This window comes from Marmota marmota, unplaced genomic scaffold, assembly GCF_001458135.2.
Source record: "Marmota marmota marmota unplaced genomic scaffold, marMar, whole genome shotgun sequence".
Lineage (NCBI taxonomy): Eukaryota > Metazoa > Chordata > Mammalia > Rodentia > Sciuridae > Marmota > Marmota marmota.
The window spans coordinates 16,969,383-16,985,561 of NW_025999982.1; the positions used below are offsets into that span (position 1 = coordinate 16,969,383).

A 16,179-nucleotide genomic window follows, 5' to 3' on the forward strand; every position below is an offset into this window, starting at 1 on the left:
TTAACTATGTATGCAGCAACGTGTTCCAGGTCTTATGCAGAAAGCAATCCTAATTTCAGTCTCAAGGCATTGATTTTTACATCGACCATTACTCCTTCTGCACTCTCTCCTCAAATCCAAACTACCATACTCAGGATATCTCTTTCTGGCTGTAAGAAGGAAAGAATGACTGGAATTAGCAAGCTAGCTATGAAATATCCGTTTTTTTTTAAAAGTAGACAGTCCCAGAAGAAAAAAATCACAAAGTGAAAATTTTCACCTGCTGGGGAAAATTTAAGTGAGTTTACTCTCCCTTTGTGCAAGGAACATCCTAGAAGTTAGAAAATGTCTTGGATTCAAGCTGAGTGTTCTGACTGTTGCCTTACAAGTGACTGGACAGAAACTCAAGTACAGTCCCCAAAGTATAAAAACATGATCATAACTTATCATCTGTCAGGATCTGTCTCTGCACTCATCCTAATGCATTTATTTTGGGGGCCCTTTTCCTGCTCTCTCAAACATTATCTAACCGGCATATCATGCCTTGTGAATTCTACTTCCAGCAATTTTGGCTACAGGTTGATTTCACTTTTCAAAAGTATTGAGAGATAGGCAATTCGTTTTTTGTAGGGGGGTACTGAGGACTGAACTCAGGGGTACTCGGCCACTAAGCCACATCCCCAGCTTTATTTTGTATTTTATTTATAGATAGGGTCTCACTGAGTTGCTTAGGGCCTCTCCATTGCTGAGGCTGGCTTTGAACTCCTGATTCTCCTGTCAGCCTCCCAAGCCACTGGGATTACAGGTGTATACCACTGTACCTGGCCCTTGAGAGATAGGCAATTCTAAGAGATTCATCTACATTCTCATAACAATCCTGTATATTTTTGGATTTATTTTCCTGAAGAAGTAATCTAACCTAGATTTATACCTAAGGATAGCTGTGATAAACAAACAAAAAATGGGAGCAACTGGATGACATAGCCATAATTGGTCATTACATTATTTCTAAAATTATCATTGCATTGTTCTTTTTTCTTACTTCACCAAACTGGTTCTGAAATTGAAGTGATTTAAAAATGATTTCTCCCAATCATGTTTTATGTTGCTACAACTCTTGATTACAAACGAACTCACTATGGACAGGAGACCAAATTCAGCTGGCTTCCTGTTCTGGTGAATGATTTGATTGACAATCACTTATTAACATATCATTGTACAACTACTTTTGCATTACACTGATATAGTTAAGATAAAATCTAAAATTCATAAAACCTAAAATATTTATTATGCTCTTTATTTCTAGCACAATGATTGCTAACCCCTGGTTCTCTCCTCACATTCTTCTCTTCATTGATTATGAAAAATTAGTAAGGAATTTGTTGGTGAAGTCATGAGTACATTCTGATGATACTAGAAAAACTGTCACATAGATTGGTCTTTCATATATCAAAAGAAGCAAAATTAAAACTAGTGTCTTGTAAATATGCTCTATGTACTCTCTATCTATAGATAGTGTATACACACATAGGGTCTATATATATATATATATATATATATATATATATGCATTTGTGTGTGTGTATATATATATATATATAGTGCTGTTTGTGTGTTTGTGTTTGTGTGTGTGTGTATGTGTGTGTGTGAACTGCAAGATACCATTCTCTTGGTTGTATATGAGGTGGAGTTCCACTGGTCGTGTATTCATATATGAACATAGGAAATGTATGTCTTATTCATTCTACTGTCTTCCCTCCCTTCATCCCTCTTTGTCTAATCCAAAGATAAACACACACTCTATACCAGGCTCTAAGGCAGTGTTTCTCACTGTAAGAAACATTGACCTTTTGAGTTGGACAATTCTTTGTCCTGGGGGGCTGTCCTGAAATTGCAGGGTATTTAGCAGCATCCTTGTCTTCTACCCAGTAGATGCCAGTAATACCAGTTGTGACAATCTGAAAGGCCTCCAGACATTGCCTAATGTCTCCTTGGATGCAAAATCACTCCTCACTGAGAGACATTGATCCAGCGATACTGTGAAAAGCCAAATGAATAAATACTGTCTTTGTCTACAAACATAGGGCTCAAATACCACATTTTCTCTAGTTCTGCTGAGGACTTAAAGAAAGTAATCTCACTCTCTGTTTCTCATACAACTTCGTATGTATCATTCACAAGTAATTGATAACATTTTATAACATTCTAATGTGTCAGAATTTATTTAATATTATATGAAGTACCACTTAATATATAATCTGGAATGGGGTGAACTGTTTTAACCTACAATTTCTTTTTTATTTTTATTCACCTGCTTCCCCATTCTTTAGGTTAGCAATAATCTCATTGGATTTGGGGGGGTGGGAATCATGTCTTTTTTTTTTTTAAAGAGAGAGTGAGAGAGAGGTAGAGAGAGAGAGAGAATTTTAATATTTATTTTTTAGTATTTGGTGGACACAACATCTTTTGTTTGTATGTGGTGCTGAGTATTGAACCCAGGCGAGCGCACTACTGCTTGAGCCACATCCCCAGCCCCTCATGTCTTTTTTTAAGTGCAAAAATATACTATTTCATATTCAAAGTGCATGACAGATTCAAAGTGCATGACAGATTCAAAGTGCATGACAGATTCAAAGAGAAGTGGGCATTGACAATAACACAGTTTTCAATTTGCAGATAAAGTGAAAGAAACATGACAGTGGCACAATATTCTAGTTCTAGACTTTCTGTGTATGAAAAAGATAAATTATTTTAATGGAAATTGCATTGCTTTGAAAATTTAAGGACTTCTATCTAGATATCTTTTCATCTGCAAAAAGAATTTTTGTAAGTTTTTTCTGTCTGTGTGTTCTTACACCTCAGTGTTGGAGGGGAACTTTCACCATCTACAAGAATGAGGGTGAAATGTAAAACTAACTGAGACACTCTGACAGGGTTCATCGATAGAGTTGTTTTTACTCAGTTTAGTTCAACTGTCATGTGTTGGTGAGCTACAAGGTGAAAGGATCCTAATTGCTTTATTAAGGTTTTTAGTTTCTATAATCCGTGTCATGCCTCTTCTAAACTTGAGGAGAAAAAATAAATAAATAAATATATATATATATAAAAAATATATGTAAACTTTTTGGCTTTTGATTTTTTTTAGTTTGGAGATTTCTTTTTTTTTTCATATAAAAGTTACCATTTAATGTCATTCAGCCAGTAAAGAAATTTAATTATAGAATATTTAAAATAATAAGCAATGAAAATACAAATCATGTGATAAGGAGTAATAAAACATGTAATAAAAATATGTTATTTAAGTGGATAATTTTTCTTTTTAAGTGCAGCTCAGATTTTAATAGACTTGCTTTTATTTATATGAAGTAATTATTGACATTGAAACAAGGATTGATTCTGAAAATTTTGAATTCTTCATTAAATATTACTTATGATATTCCTAAATAAAATATGAGAAGCATAGCAAACTAAATTATATAATTTTTACCATAGCTTGTAACTGGCATTTCAAATAAAGTCAATATGAATGCCTGTTATGATGTTATACTTGGAGATTTTTATATTAGTACTAGTAGGAATTATATAAAAGTTTTGTCCATGTATATGCAAAATAAGTAGTAACTTTATTTTGAAAGTAAATTGCACTAAAATATATTAACAATGATGTTTGAATCTATGTCATTATAATATCTCCTAAGTGAGTTATAATTTTCTCAGTTTGCAAGGCATGTGATTTTTATGTTTGCTAAATAAAGGCATAAATAATTTAAATTATTATTAAGAGTTTCTGAGTTGCATATTATAGGGAAAAGTAACAAAAATTAAAATGCTTTCTATAGTGATCTATTAACGTTAGCTATTATTAAAACAGAAGAAGAAAGTATTTATTATATGTTGAATGCTATCTGAATCTATCAAATGAATTTTGTCTCTAAATAAAGCTGGAAAAATCCAGACTAATAACTTGTATATATGCTATATTTTGGTGACAATTTTCAAACAATTTTTAATAATTTCTGAAAAAAGAAAAGGAAGTTATTCTGTTAACTAAATTAACTGTGTTACTCAAATTTCCTTGATGTTTGGTCTCTGTATAGAAGTTTTTCTACTTGCATTCTTTAAATAATAATTTGTCAGTTTTTAATGTGTGAAGTCTTAGATGGTCATGTTGGATTTTGTGATATGAGAGAATGTACATTTATCACCTAGGCCTCTAATATGATTTCTGTTGGACTTGAAAAGTTCACTTAAGTTCTAAAAAGGGCTATTGTCATAGAGTGAGTAAATGGGTTCTGAAAGCATTGTCACCGCCACAAACAGGCTAGACTTGAGATAATCCTTCTACCTCAAGCTTTCTAACAGGAAGTGAGTAGAAACAATGATTTCTCTATCTCCAAGACTTACTTCATTTCTGGGCTATCAATGCTGTACATTAATTCAGAAGAAGAGAAGGTTGATCTAGTGTGAAGGGATAGTTTGGGGCGGGGGGAATTCTTACCAAAAATATATATCTTGAACACAAAGTATTTCTCAACATTCCTGCAAATTGTATCATTGGTTAAAGAAAAAGAAAAGGTAAATAGATCACAAACACTAAACTATTTACCCCCTTATCAGCTGATTATATTACATAACAATAGTATTTTTCCAGTGAGAATTAACATCTATCAAGTTTAAGTTATAGTGAAATATTACAGGATGAAAGTGAGGGGAGTGCTGCGATGATCATATATTTTTTTAGTTTGAAAATCATTTTGCATTTACAAGTAAGGTGCAAAGGCAAAAGGCCAGCTTCTCCTTATATCTCACTAACCATGGTAACATTCATCAAAATTAAGAAAGTATAATTGATATAATACTGTTAACAAAACATCATTTTATTCATGTTGCACTGGTTGTCTCACTACTGTTTTTTTTTTTCTGTCTTAAAGTTTGCTCTCAAATACTGTATCAAATTTAGCATAGCAGTCTTTTAAGCCCTACATTATCATCAAGCTTTTAAAATGAAACAATTGGTGTCTCCTGAAATTTATTAGTCTAAGTAAGCCCACAAATGTTTGCATATTACCTGGTAAAATTGTGACACAAAAGAGCAGAATTAAGAAAAAGAGATGAATCTTCATGGTAGAGAATTTCTTAGGAAGAAAGTATCAACAGTTCTTTTTTCAAGTCAGCTGTTTTAAAATAAGCAAACACAATACCCCTTTATTTATACAGTCTCCTGGGAAATGGTTTTAACTACTGAGGCTTATCAAAAGCAAGAACATTTGTATGCGTGGCTGAATAGTTCCATATTCAAAGAATGTGGTCACAAAAGTGTATCCTTAAAGTTTCTTCATAAAAATAAAACCTGAGTTACATTAAATAGACACAATATTTTAGGGATTTTATAGAAATGCTAAAAGAATCTGACCTTTAAATAGATGGCATATGTAGCACTAAATATTCTAATGCTCCTAAAGTTGTTGAATGTCTGAATCATAGAATTTTAGAGCTAGAAGTTTTCATTAAGATCACTTTTGTTTCACAAATAAAAATCATGAGAATCAGGATGGTTAACTGATTTATTTCAATTATATAATATGCAATTTTAAAAGCATAACATGATCTGGAAATGATAGATTCACTAATGAATCTGGGAAATATTCTGTATACCAGATTTTTAATTATGATTTATGAGTTTCTTGTAATAAGCCATCAAACTCAAAATTCCAAGTCCAACATTTCTAATATTTTAACTTTTTTATGGAACTGACAGTGATCTCTAATTCAATTTTCATACCTGTAATTTTGATTATATAACATACTTTAACAAGAGCTGGCAGCTTGTCCCATTAAATAGAAACTGATGCTGTAAAGAGAAAGCAATCAACTCTCTCTATGGCATTTCTAAGACAGTGACTCTTAAACAATAACTGCATTATAATCCTCTGAAGGGCTTGATAAATCCAGATTTCAGGGCATCTCCTGCCTTGATTTAGTAGGTCTGGAACAGAGGCCAACCATTTCCATTTCTAATAATTTCTGGAATGCTAATAATAGTACTTAAAGGGGCCTTATATCACTGTAGGTAAAATGACTCATTCATTATATAAAATACAAGAAAAGTGTTGGAGATTTACAGAATCTGTGTCACAGATAAATAAAGAATTGGAGGCTGTTTAGAGGTTTTTATTAAATTCATTTATGATAGAGGTGAGGAAAGTAAAATTAAGAAAAATAAACTTACCTGACAATGGTTATACTTTACAACAAATGCTTATATTATAAAATACAAATGGAGAAGTTTGAATTAAATCACATGTGGAAAGTGATTTAACTATGATAACTATCTGGGAAAGAAAACAAATGAAAATTCAGCAACAGCTGATAAAAAGAAGACCACTTCAATATACATTATGTATATCATGTAATGCTTATTCACACATATATTAGGAAGCAGTAAAATACAGAATTGTTAGTGATTTCTACGTTATCCTATGGTAGTCACAGTCCATTCAGAATATTAAAAATGGAGTTCTAAAGTTTTTGGCAAAGATTTTTAAAATGTAAATAAATCTCTAACACTGAAACCATTTATTCCTTGCCAGTTGATTATGTTAAAAGGATAGATGAAGAAATCCCATTATCCCATAACCATTAACCAAAGGGAACTGGAAGGACTACAATAATATCACACATAATAAACTTTTAGACAAAAGTGATTGCCAAAGACAAGGCATTATTTAATGATTAAACAACCAATCCATCAGAAAGATACAGTAAAACATTTGTTCAGCTCAGAACCTCAAAATACATAAAGCAAAAAATAAAAATCCTGAAGTCAGAAATATACAATAAGCATAATAATAGTTGGAGAACTTCATATCCCACTTTTGATAACATATTCAACTAGGCAGGTCAGTAAAGAAACAGAAACAATTAATAACACTATAAAGTAACCAGACCTGTAGACATCTGTAAAGCATTCTACCCATCAAATGTGAAATATTCATTCTTAAGTGAGTATGAAAATTTCTCCAAGGTAGCCAGATATCAGGCAACAAAACAAGTATAAAATATTTTAAAAACTGAAATTATGTGAAGAATTTTCTCTGACTATACTAGACTATATTAGAAATCAACAATAGGATAATATTAGGAAAATTCACAAATGTGAAAATTAAATAATGGTTCAAAAGTAAAACAAAAGTAAAACATAATATACTTAAGATGAATGATAAGAAAATCACAATAGACCAAAACTTTTGAAATATAGTTCTTGTAGATGGAAGAGGAAGCAGCCTCAGGTAGCCAAAATGATTTTGAAAATGAAAAATGAATTTGTAGGACTTGTACTTCTTACTTTCAAAATGTATTACCAAGTCACAGAGATCAAGTGGTGCCCAGTGGCATAGGACAGATACAAAAGAGCAATGGAATAGAATTTATAGACCAGAAATAAACCCATAAGTCATGTAAATTGATAGTTATAAGAATGCCAAAATATTTCTCTGGTGGAAGATTAGTTCTGCAAGACAGAGTGAGGAGATAAGTGGATAGCTCTATGAAGAAGAATGAATTTTGATTCAGACCTCAAACTATATACAAGAATTAGCTCAGTGAAAAACACATAATTCAAATTAAAACTATACCAATTATTTTGAAAAAAAAACTTTTTTAAATCTTCATTACCTTGAAATAAGTAATGACTTCCTGTATTGTGTTGTTGTTGTTGTTGTTGTTGTTTTTGGTACTGGGGTTTGAATTTAGGAGCACTCCATTACTGAGCCACATCCCCAGCCCTATTTTGTATTTTATTTAGAGACAAGGTCTCACTGATAAGAGGAGAAGGAAGGCTATCTTTGAACTCAAGATCCTCCTGTCTCAGCCTCCTGAGCCCCTGGGATTATGAGCATGCTCAACCTTGTCCAGCCAAATTCCTGTATTTAAAAGCAAAATCAAAAGCAATGACATAAAATAATTAAGTGAACTTCATCCACATAGAGATCTTTGTCCTTCAAAGGTCACTGTCAAAGTAGTTGAAAGACATAATACAGGATAGAGTTTTATGCAGGTTATACATCCAAAATTAATCTAGTATACTGAATACAAAAGTAATACTTAAAACTCAACAATAATAAAGCAAATAACCTAATATAAAAAATTAGAAAAATATTTCATTTGAAGATTCTTCAAAGAACATCTCCAAATTGACAATTAGCACATAAAATATGCTCAACTTTTTTAGACATTAGAGAAATGTGAATTAAAAACCATACTGAGAAGTTACATCACACACATTAGGATGTCTATTAAAAATCAACAACAGCAAGGCACAGTGGCACCCACCTGTAATCCCAGTGGCTCAGGAGGCTGAGACAGGAGGATCTCCAGTTCAAAGCCAGCCTCAGCAAAAGCGAGGCAAAAACAGTGAGATCCTGTCTCTGAATAAAATGAAAAATAGGACTAGGGATGTGACTCAGTGATGTGAACTCAGGGTCAAGTTCCCCTGGGTTCAATCCATGGTATTCCTTCTCCCCCCCGCCCCCCCAAAAAAACTAAGCTGGGGGTGTAGCTCAATGATAGTAACTGTGCATAGCATGAGGCTCTGAATTTAATCCTCAAGGAAATTTTTTTAAAAAGAAAAACAACAGAAAATGGGAATCCTCATCCATTGCTGGTGGGATTGTAAAATAGTGCAGTCACTGGGAAAAAAATTGTGGAACTCACTCAAAAGTTAAAAGTTTAAAGAAATCCATTGATAGCTATATGACCAAAAACCTTGAAAGTAATATTCAAACAAACATTTTTAAGCTCAGTGCTTGTATATATCTCTCTCTTTTTAATTAGTACATTATAATTACAAAAAATTGTGGAATTCATTGTGATATATTTGCAAATGTACATAACATAATTTGATCAATTTCATTGCCCAGTACCCCTTTCTCCCCCCTACCAATCCACATCTTCTACTCTACAGACTCCCTTCTTTTTTTTCATGAAAATCCCCTTTTCAAATATTTTTATAACTTTCACAAATTAGAAAAAATGTAGGACCCTTGGCTTTCTGAGTCTGGCTTATTTTGCTTAACATGATGTTCTCCAGTACCATCTGTTTTTCTGAAAATGAAATAATTGTGTTCTTCTTTATGACTGCATACAACTTTACTTCACACAAGTAAAGTTTACAGAGAGATATTCATAGTAAAACAAATTCCTTGATCTTCTGGAGAACTTAACACTTTGTGTTGTTCATCATTTATCAGTGATATTTGGTATCCCAGGCTGTATTTTATATTTTACTCACCCATCAGCAACTGNTATATATATATATATATATCTTGTAAGTTGCCTAGGGCCTCACTATATTGCTGAGGCTGACCTTGGACTTGCAATCCTCCTGCCTCGCCTTCCAAGGCTCCAGGATCTGGGCATGCATCATCATACCCACCTCACACACAATGGACTATTTTTCAGCCACAGAAAGGAAGAAGCTAAGACATTGGTGAGTTTTGAATTTATTATGCTAAGTGACTTAAATCAGACACAAAAGTCCACATATTTTCTGAATTCATTTCTATGAAGTCTCCTAAATATTCAAATCTAAAGAAGCAAAAAAATAGATTAGTAATTTCCAGGGATTTGAGGAGGAGGGATGTGGTAGTGACTGCTAAGATGAGGTTTCTTTTTAGATTGATGGAAATGTTCCAGAATTAAGCAATGACAATGCTTATAACAAGATTTTGCATATATAAAACCCACTAAATTATATACCTTAAAATGGCTAAATTTAGTTTTATGAATTATGTCAAAATTTTAAGAGAATAAATATTTAAAAGCCAGAACCTGTGCCTGTTTTACTTGCCCAAACCTTCCACCACTCTCTTTCATACCTGAGCTGGAGCCAATTGGCCACCTGCCTAGTATTATACCCACTGTGGCTCTCCTCAATGCCAGTGGGCAGAAGCAGGTTATGTAGACTATGGTTTCCATTAGACAAGAAATCAATGAACAAATACAAAAAAATAGATGTAAAGATAGAACTGAGTCCAACATTGAGAAAGGATATCTTGTGCAAACCTAAAAAGATTACAGATTACTATTAGAAGAAAGAAATATAGATAGAGCAGCAGAAAAAAATTCAGATGTCCAATATGATGAATCAAGGGAGGTTCAAAGTCCTCAGAGTGAGAATTGACCTTCTCACTGACTTACTGAATGAAGCGAAACAGAATCAGCAATGTGCTAAAAGACACAACCAGGTAACAATTGCTGCTGGATGGACTGGTCCTGAATGATTGTTCACTGTAAGAAACCAGATATCTGTCTCGTAAAGGCTGCAGTATGAAAAAGGGATTCCTATGTAAAGAATTGCTGCCAAGAAAGATGTAGATATCATAATTGATTTGGAGGCCTACCTGCCTGAGGAAATAGCTGGTAGAGTTGAGATCTATTATGGTAATCATAAAATAAAGATTATCAATACCCTGGAAAGCCAGTTCAATCTCATAGCCCAGCAGATGATGCCTTGTTTGGTGCAAATACCAATAGCAAATTTTTGGACTATAACTTTGAGGGGTGGAATTCATCTACCATTCCACTTCTGAAGAAGAAACAGTCTGTAGCTTCCTCTTTGCTGTTCTGACATTGCTCTGTATTTATTAATGTGTGCCTTTCCGTAGTTAACACCCTTGGCCTGATGTTAACAATGGTAGGTTCCTTCAGTGTGATCAAACCCACTTTTAGTTCATCTGAAGCACTAAAGACATACCATTTTGCTCTGCAGCGTGAAGGGGAGGGGTCATATGATATTGCACACACTTTGAGTCTCCTACTCTTTTTGGTATTTTTGTTACCTCGTCTACAGGGCAGTGTGCATGGTTTCCCTTGCTCTGTAGATGTAAATCATATGTGGTCATACACCTCCTCTAGTAGTAGTGCCTTCACTGTTACTTATTTGGACCTAGAAGTTTTTCTCATCTGTAAGTATGATTGAAATCTAAGCCATGATTATTCTTTATTAAAACTAAAGGTTTATGTGAAAAATTTTTTGAAAATTATCAATCTAGCAAATAGATTCAAATGCATAAATCTTAATTTTATGTCTTGCTTGTCCACAGAATTTATATCAGGAGAAATGGGAATACATGGATTATTTTAATAAATGGTTTTCTTTACTTTTATACCACATGGCATTATTAATGAGACTCTTCCTCCAAGGACTTCTTCTTCAAAGTATGACTATTTTGGAAACTCCAAGTGTCAAATATGTGAGAAAAAAATAGTTAAAAGAAACCATACTTACAGAATATAACACTTGCAACTTCATGCAGGCCAAATCTACACAGAATTTAGAAATTCCTCCCCAAATCAGTAAGGTGTGCTGTGCCATCAAGTGTTGAAGTTGTTTGTTACTGCACTAATCCTCAGCCACAATTTATTTTTAAAATTTAACATGAGTTTTAGCATTAGTTGATTACAAGTAATAAAAATTGTAATATAATTATCTGTTGGTCTTACTCTGAACCATACTCTTTGGTAACTACATATGCTATCTTCTAAAACTCAAAACTAGCTGATTAAGTTATTATTTTCTCCCCTTAAGGAATGAAAGAAAAGAAGGAAGAAAGATACAGAAATGGAAATAAAGCTTGAATAACTTCCCAAAGATCATAAAGTAGTAGAATGGAAATCACTGGACTTTGAAAGATGAGGTTATAGTTCTAAATCAGTTATTTTAAAACTTTTAAAACTGTGGTGTTCTGGGATCCAACTCAGCAGTACCCTTGGGCACTATGGAGAAACACAATGTAAAAATAACCTAATTAGAAATTCTCCAAGGGACCATGTTGCTCTTCCAAATCTCAAAATTCTCACCATTTTTCTGTAAAAGTCTGACTTTATATATCCACAATGATAAGACTTCATGAATTAATACAATATTATTTGGAGGCGAATTATGCTTCCAGGGTCCCTTATAATTTCTTGCTAAAGAAATTTGTTGAAACCAAGGTCACTTATTCTTCTTTTCTCAATATATTTATCATTCAAATCAAATTATAAGAATCACATAAGATTAGAATTGTTTTGCCTCATCAAGATAGCAGCTTCATGGTGTCTTTCTGCAAAAAGGCTCTGGGGAATTATATACATATTTAAATGTATGTGTATAAATTAAGTTTATTTATATAGTCCTTTTTCTGTTCCTATAACAAAATACATGAGGCTGGATAATAAATAAAGAAAATACATTTATTTTAAATCACTATGTTAGAGACTAAAAATCTGAGATTGGCCATCCCCATGTTTTAGTTCTCTGTTGGAGGATTCATAACAGATATCTCACAATGGCAGAAGCACATTTATAGAAGGTCACATGACCAGACAGAAGGCCAGAACAATTCAGGAACCTCACTTACTCACTCTTAAGTGCATTTCTTACTAGTTCCTAAAAATTCCTTTACCTTTCCACTTTAATATATACTTTCTTTAGACCGTGATCTTGCAGAGTCTTCTCGATCAAATAATGGTTGCCTTTGGTTGAGGATGAATTCAAGTAGCATTTTGCTTGGACAGTAATATTCATAGTAAAACAAATTCCTTGATCTTCTGGAGAACTTAACACTTTGTGTTGTTCATCATTTATCAGTGATATTTGGTATCCCAGGCTGTATTTTATATTTTACTCACCCATCAGCAACTGTAGGCTCTGGCAATTCCTAACATTGGCTTAGACTATAATACTAGCAAAAAGCCCTTTTAGATTGTTTTTGTTGTTGGTTTGCTGATGTTTAAACATTTTTTGAAAGCTTAGAAAATGTTTATGTTTAATAGAAGGAAATCTTCTATGTACCTCAGGTAGATCATTACTTTCCAGGATATATAAAGAGCTTTAAAAACCTGGCACCAAAAAACAACAGCAAATATTCCAAAGGATAAATGGGCCAAGGAGCTGAATAGACACTTCTCAGAATAAGAAATATGAATGGCCAAAAAATGTTCAACATCTCTAGCAATTATATAACTAAGAATTAAAATGACACTAAGCTTTCATTTCACTCCAATCAGAATGGCAGTTTTCAAGAATACAAGTAACAATAAATATTGGCGAGGATGTGGCGAAAAAGGTACACTCATACGTTGTTGGGAGGACTGCAAATTGGTGCAACTACTCTAGAAAACAGTATGGATATTCCTCAGAAAACTCGGAATGGAACCACCATTTTACTGAGTTATCCCACTCCTTACAGCTTAAAATCAACATATTGGAGTGATGGGACCACATGAATGTTTATAGCACACAATTCACAATAGCTAAGCTAAGGAACCAACTTAGGTGCCCTTCAACACATGAATGGATAAAGAAAATGCAATATATATACTCAATGGAGTATTATTCAGCCATAAAATAGAATGACTTTATGACATTCACTAGCAAACGGATGTATCTGGAGACTATCATGCTGTGTGAAATAAACTGGTCCTAAAAACCCAAAGATAGAATGTTTTCTCTGATATGTGGAAGCTAACCCACAATAACAGGGAGAGAGGAGAGAATATATATTCAGTAGATGATACAATGGGGAATGAAGGAAAGGGAAGGGGAATAGGAAAAGAAAAGACAGTGGGATAAATGTGTAATATTTTTCCTATCTACTTACATGAATACACCACAGTGCATCCCAACATTGTGTACATCCATAAGAGTCGGATACTAACTAGAACAAGATATACTTCATGCTTGTATAATTATATCAAAATAGATTTCAACTGTCTTGTATAACTAAAATGAACCAATAAAAAATACATTAATAAACAAGCTGGGGAAAGCAGAGAAGCTGAGTGACAGTTTGGGAGAGGATTCTGCCTCTGTTATGGGAAACTACAGAAAGATCTTTTGCTCTTCTTAGTAAAATCTTCCAAGTTATCTAAAGAGGATGCCTATGGAAATAGGGTGCCTCAAATACTTGTTAAGGTGATGGGGCTCCAGGAAGCCTGTCTGAAATCCTGAGACAAAGTGTGGGAGATAGTGGTAGATATCTCCCTACCATGGGTTCTCAGGGGTTTGCCAGGTAACAATTTTCAATTCGGAGTCAAGCAGGTTTAGCTCCATCAGAAGTATTGTTCATGGACCTCACTTCCATCCAGGCACCACCCTATCTGATGAGTTCTACCATGAAGATGAAGGTGACAGTGCTGGTGCCAGGAGCAACATGGCAACTCTAGGCTCTTGGTCAGCAGGGCAATTCCCAGAGAATGGGCCATTGGTGCTGGAGTGTAATTTGATTAATCACTTTTGAATATTAAGGATTATGGTATGTTAGACTCTCTTTGTATCTTGTCCCCCAAACCAAAAAATTTAGTGTCTCTCTTCAACTTTTTCACTTTCAGTTTTGTAGTGTGTGAAACTTAAACTTCTTTAGCATAACAACAATGATACTGCATACTTTATCATATTTATTTATGATAAAGTTACACAACTGGTCATGAGAGAATCAGAATGTGAATTATTTTTTTTTCTACAAAGCCCATGCTTTCAAATACTTTTCTGTACATTCACTAGATAAATTAAAGTTATCTGTGTATTATGAGTATGTAATTGGGACAAAGATCACCACCATTATAATGACTTTATACATGCATAGAATTTACTATAGTGATTGCATTTGTTTAATTTGTAATAGACTTTATTTTTTAGAGCATATTTAAATTCCCAGAAAAATTGAGGGGGAAGTACAGATAGTCCCTATATACTGTGAGCCCATACACATACATAATTTCCCCCATCAATTTCCTGCACCAGAATGATACATTTGTTATAGTCAATTGAACTATATTGTCACATATTCAACACACAGACATTACAGTTTGCATAAGAGCTGTGTTAATGTTGTATATTCCATGGATTTTGACAACTTGTAATAATATGCATTCATCATTATGGTATCGTACAAAATATTTTCATTATCCTAAAAACGTCTTGTGCTCTGCTTATTTACCCCTTCCTCTTCTCTTCTCTGATCCCTTTCTACCATTGATCCTTTCAGTCTCTGGAGTTTAGCTTTTTCCAGAATGTTGTATAATTGAAGTAGTATAGCCTGTAATCATTTAGATTGTTTTCTTTCACTAATATATAGCTGTTTTCTTCATGTTTTTTTCCTGTGGATAGCTCTTTTTGTTTGTTGAATGGTAATGTTGACTGGAATGGATGTAATACCATTATTAATCCATTCACATACACAGGATATCTTGGTTGCCTCCACACAAGGAAATCTTGGTTGCTTCCATGTTTGGGAAATTGTGTTAACAATTGTTGTTAACAATAAAGTTGTGTTAACAATAAAGTTGTTATGAACATTCTTGGGTAGTCTTCTGAGGAGATGTAGTTTCAGTTCATTTGAGTAAATACCATGGGCATGATTGCTAGTTATGGAAATGTATATTTAGTTTTGTATGAAAGTTCCTTGCCTTCCAGATTGACTGTATGCTTTTGCATTTCTAATAGCAATGAATGAGATTACTGTTACCACTCATCATTGCCAGCATTTGGTTTGACCACTGTTTTGGATTTTGGCCATTAAAATAGGTGTGCAGTGTTAACTCTTTGTTATAATTTTCAATTCCTTAATAAAGTACGGTACTTGCGATGCTTAAGTTTCTGTGAAATCTTACCTGAGTTAAGGAACACCCAAGTAATTGATGAAGATTATCTTTGGATGTGTCTATGAAGGTTTTTCTGCATAGCTTGACATTTGAATCAGGATAATGACTAGAGAAGACCTGCCCTGACCAGTGTGAATGGGCTTGTCCGATTCATTGAGGGCTCAGAACAGAAAGGCAGAAGAAAGGCAAATTACTATCTCTTCTTAAGCCAAGATACCATTTTCTTCCGTTCTTGGACATCATAATTACTATTTCTCAGGTCTTTGGAATCTGGAACTTGTACCAGTAACCTCCTGCTTCTCAGATCTTCATGCTTGAACGAGATTGGACCTCAAGCTTTCCTGGTTCTTCAATATGCAGAAGATATATCATGGTTTTCTCAGTCTCTAAGTGTGTGAGCCCTTTCTTAAAATAAATACATTCATATCCTATTTGTTCTGTTCTTTTCCTGTAAAATCTTGACTTATACAACCTTGAATATATTTTCAAATGATTATTTTTTATCTGCAAATCTGCTGTGGTGAGAGGTGTCTGTTCAGATTTATTGTCCATTTT

General features: G+C 33.6%; 1 protein-coding gene and 1 pseudogene across 1 annotated transcript; one reads left to right on the forward strand and one right to left on the reverse strand.

Moving 5' to 3' along the window:
* LOC107143664 (beta-defensin 110-like) lies at positions 1-5,102 on the reverse strand. The gene is made up of 2 exons (XM_015487382.1): positions 5,048-5,102; positions 1-149 (listed from the first exon to the last, which is right to left on the reverse strand). Exons 1-2 carry the CDS (start codon positions 5,100-5,102, stop codon positions 1-3), a joined length of 204 nt encoding a protein of 67 aa, XP_015342868.1.
* A 4,841-nt stretch (positions 5,103-9,943) lies between these two features.
* Positions 9,944-10,568, forward strand: LOC107143665 (annotated as a pseudogene).
* The last annotated feature ends 5,611 nt before the right edge of the window (positions 10,569-16,179 follow it).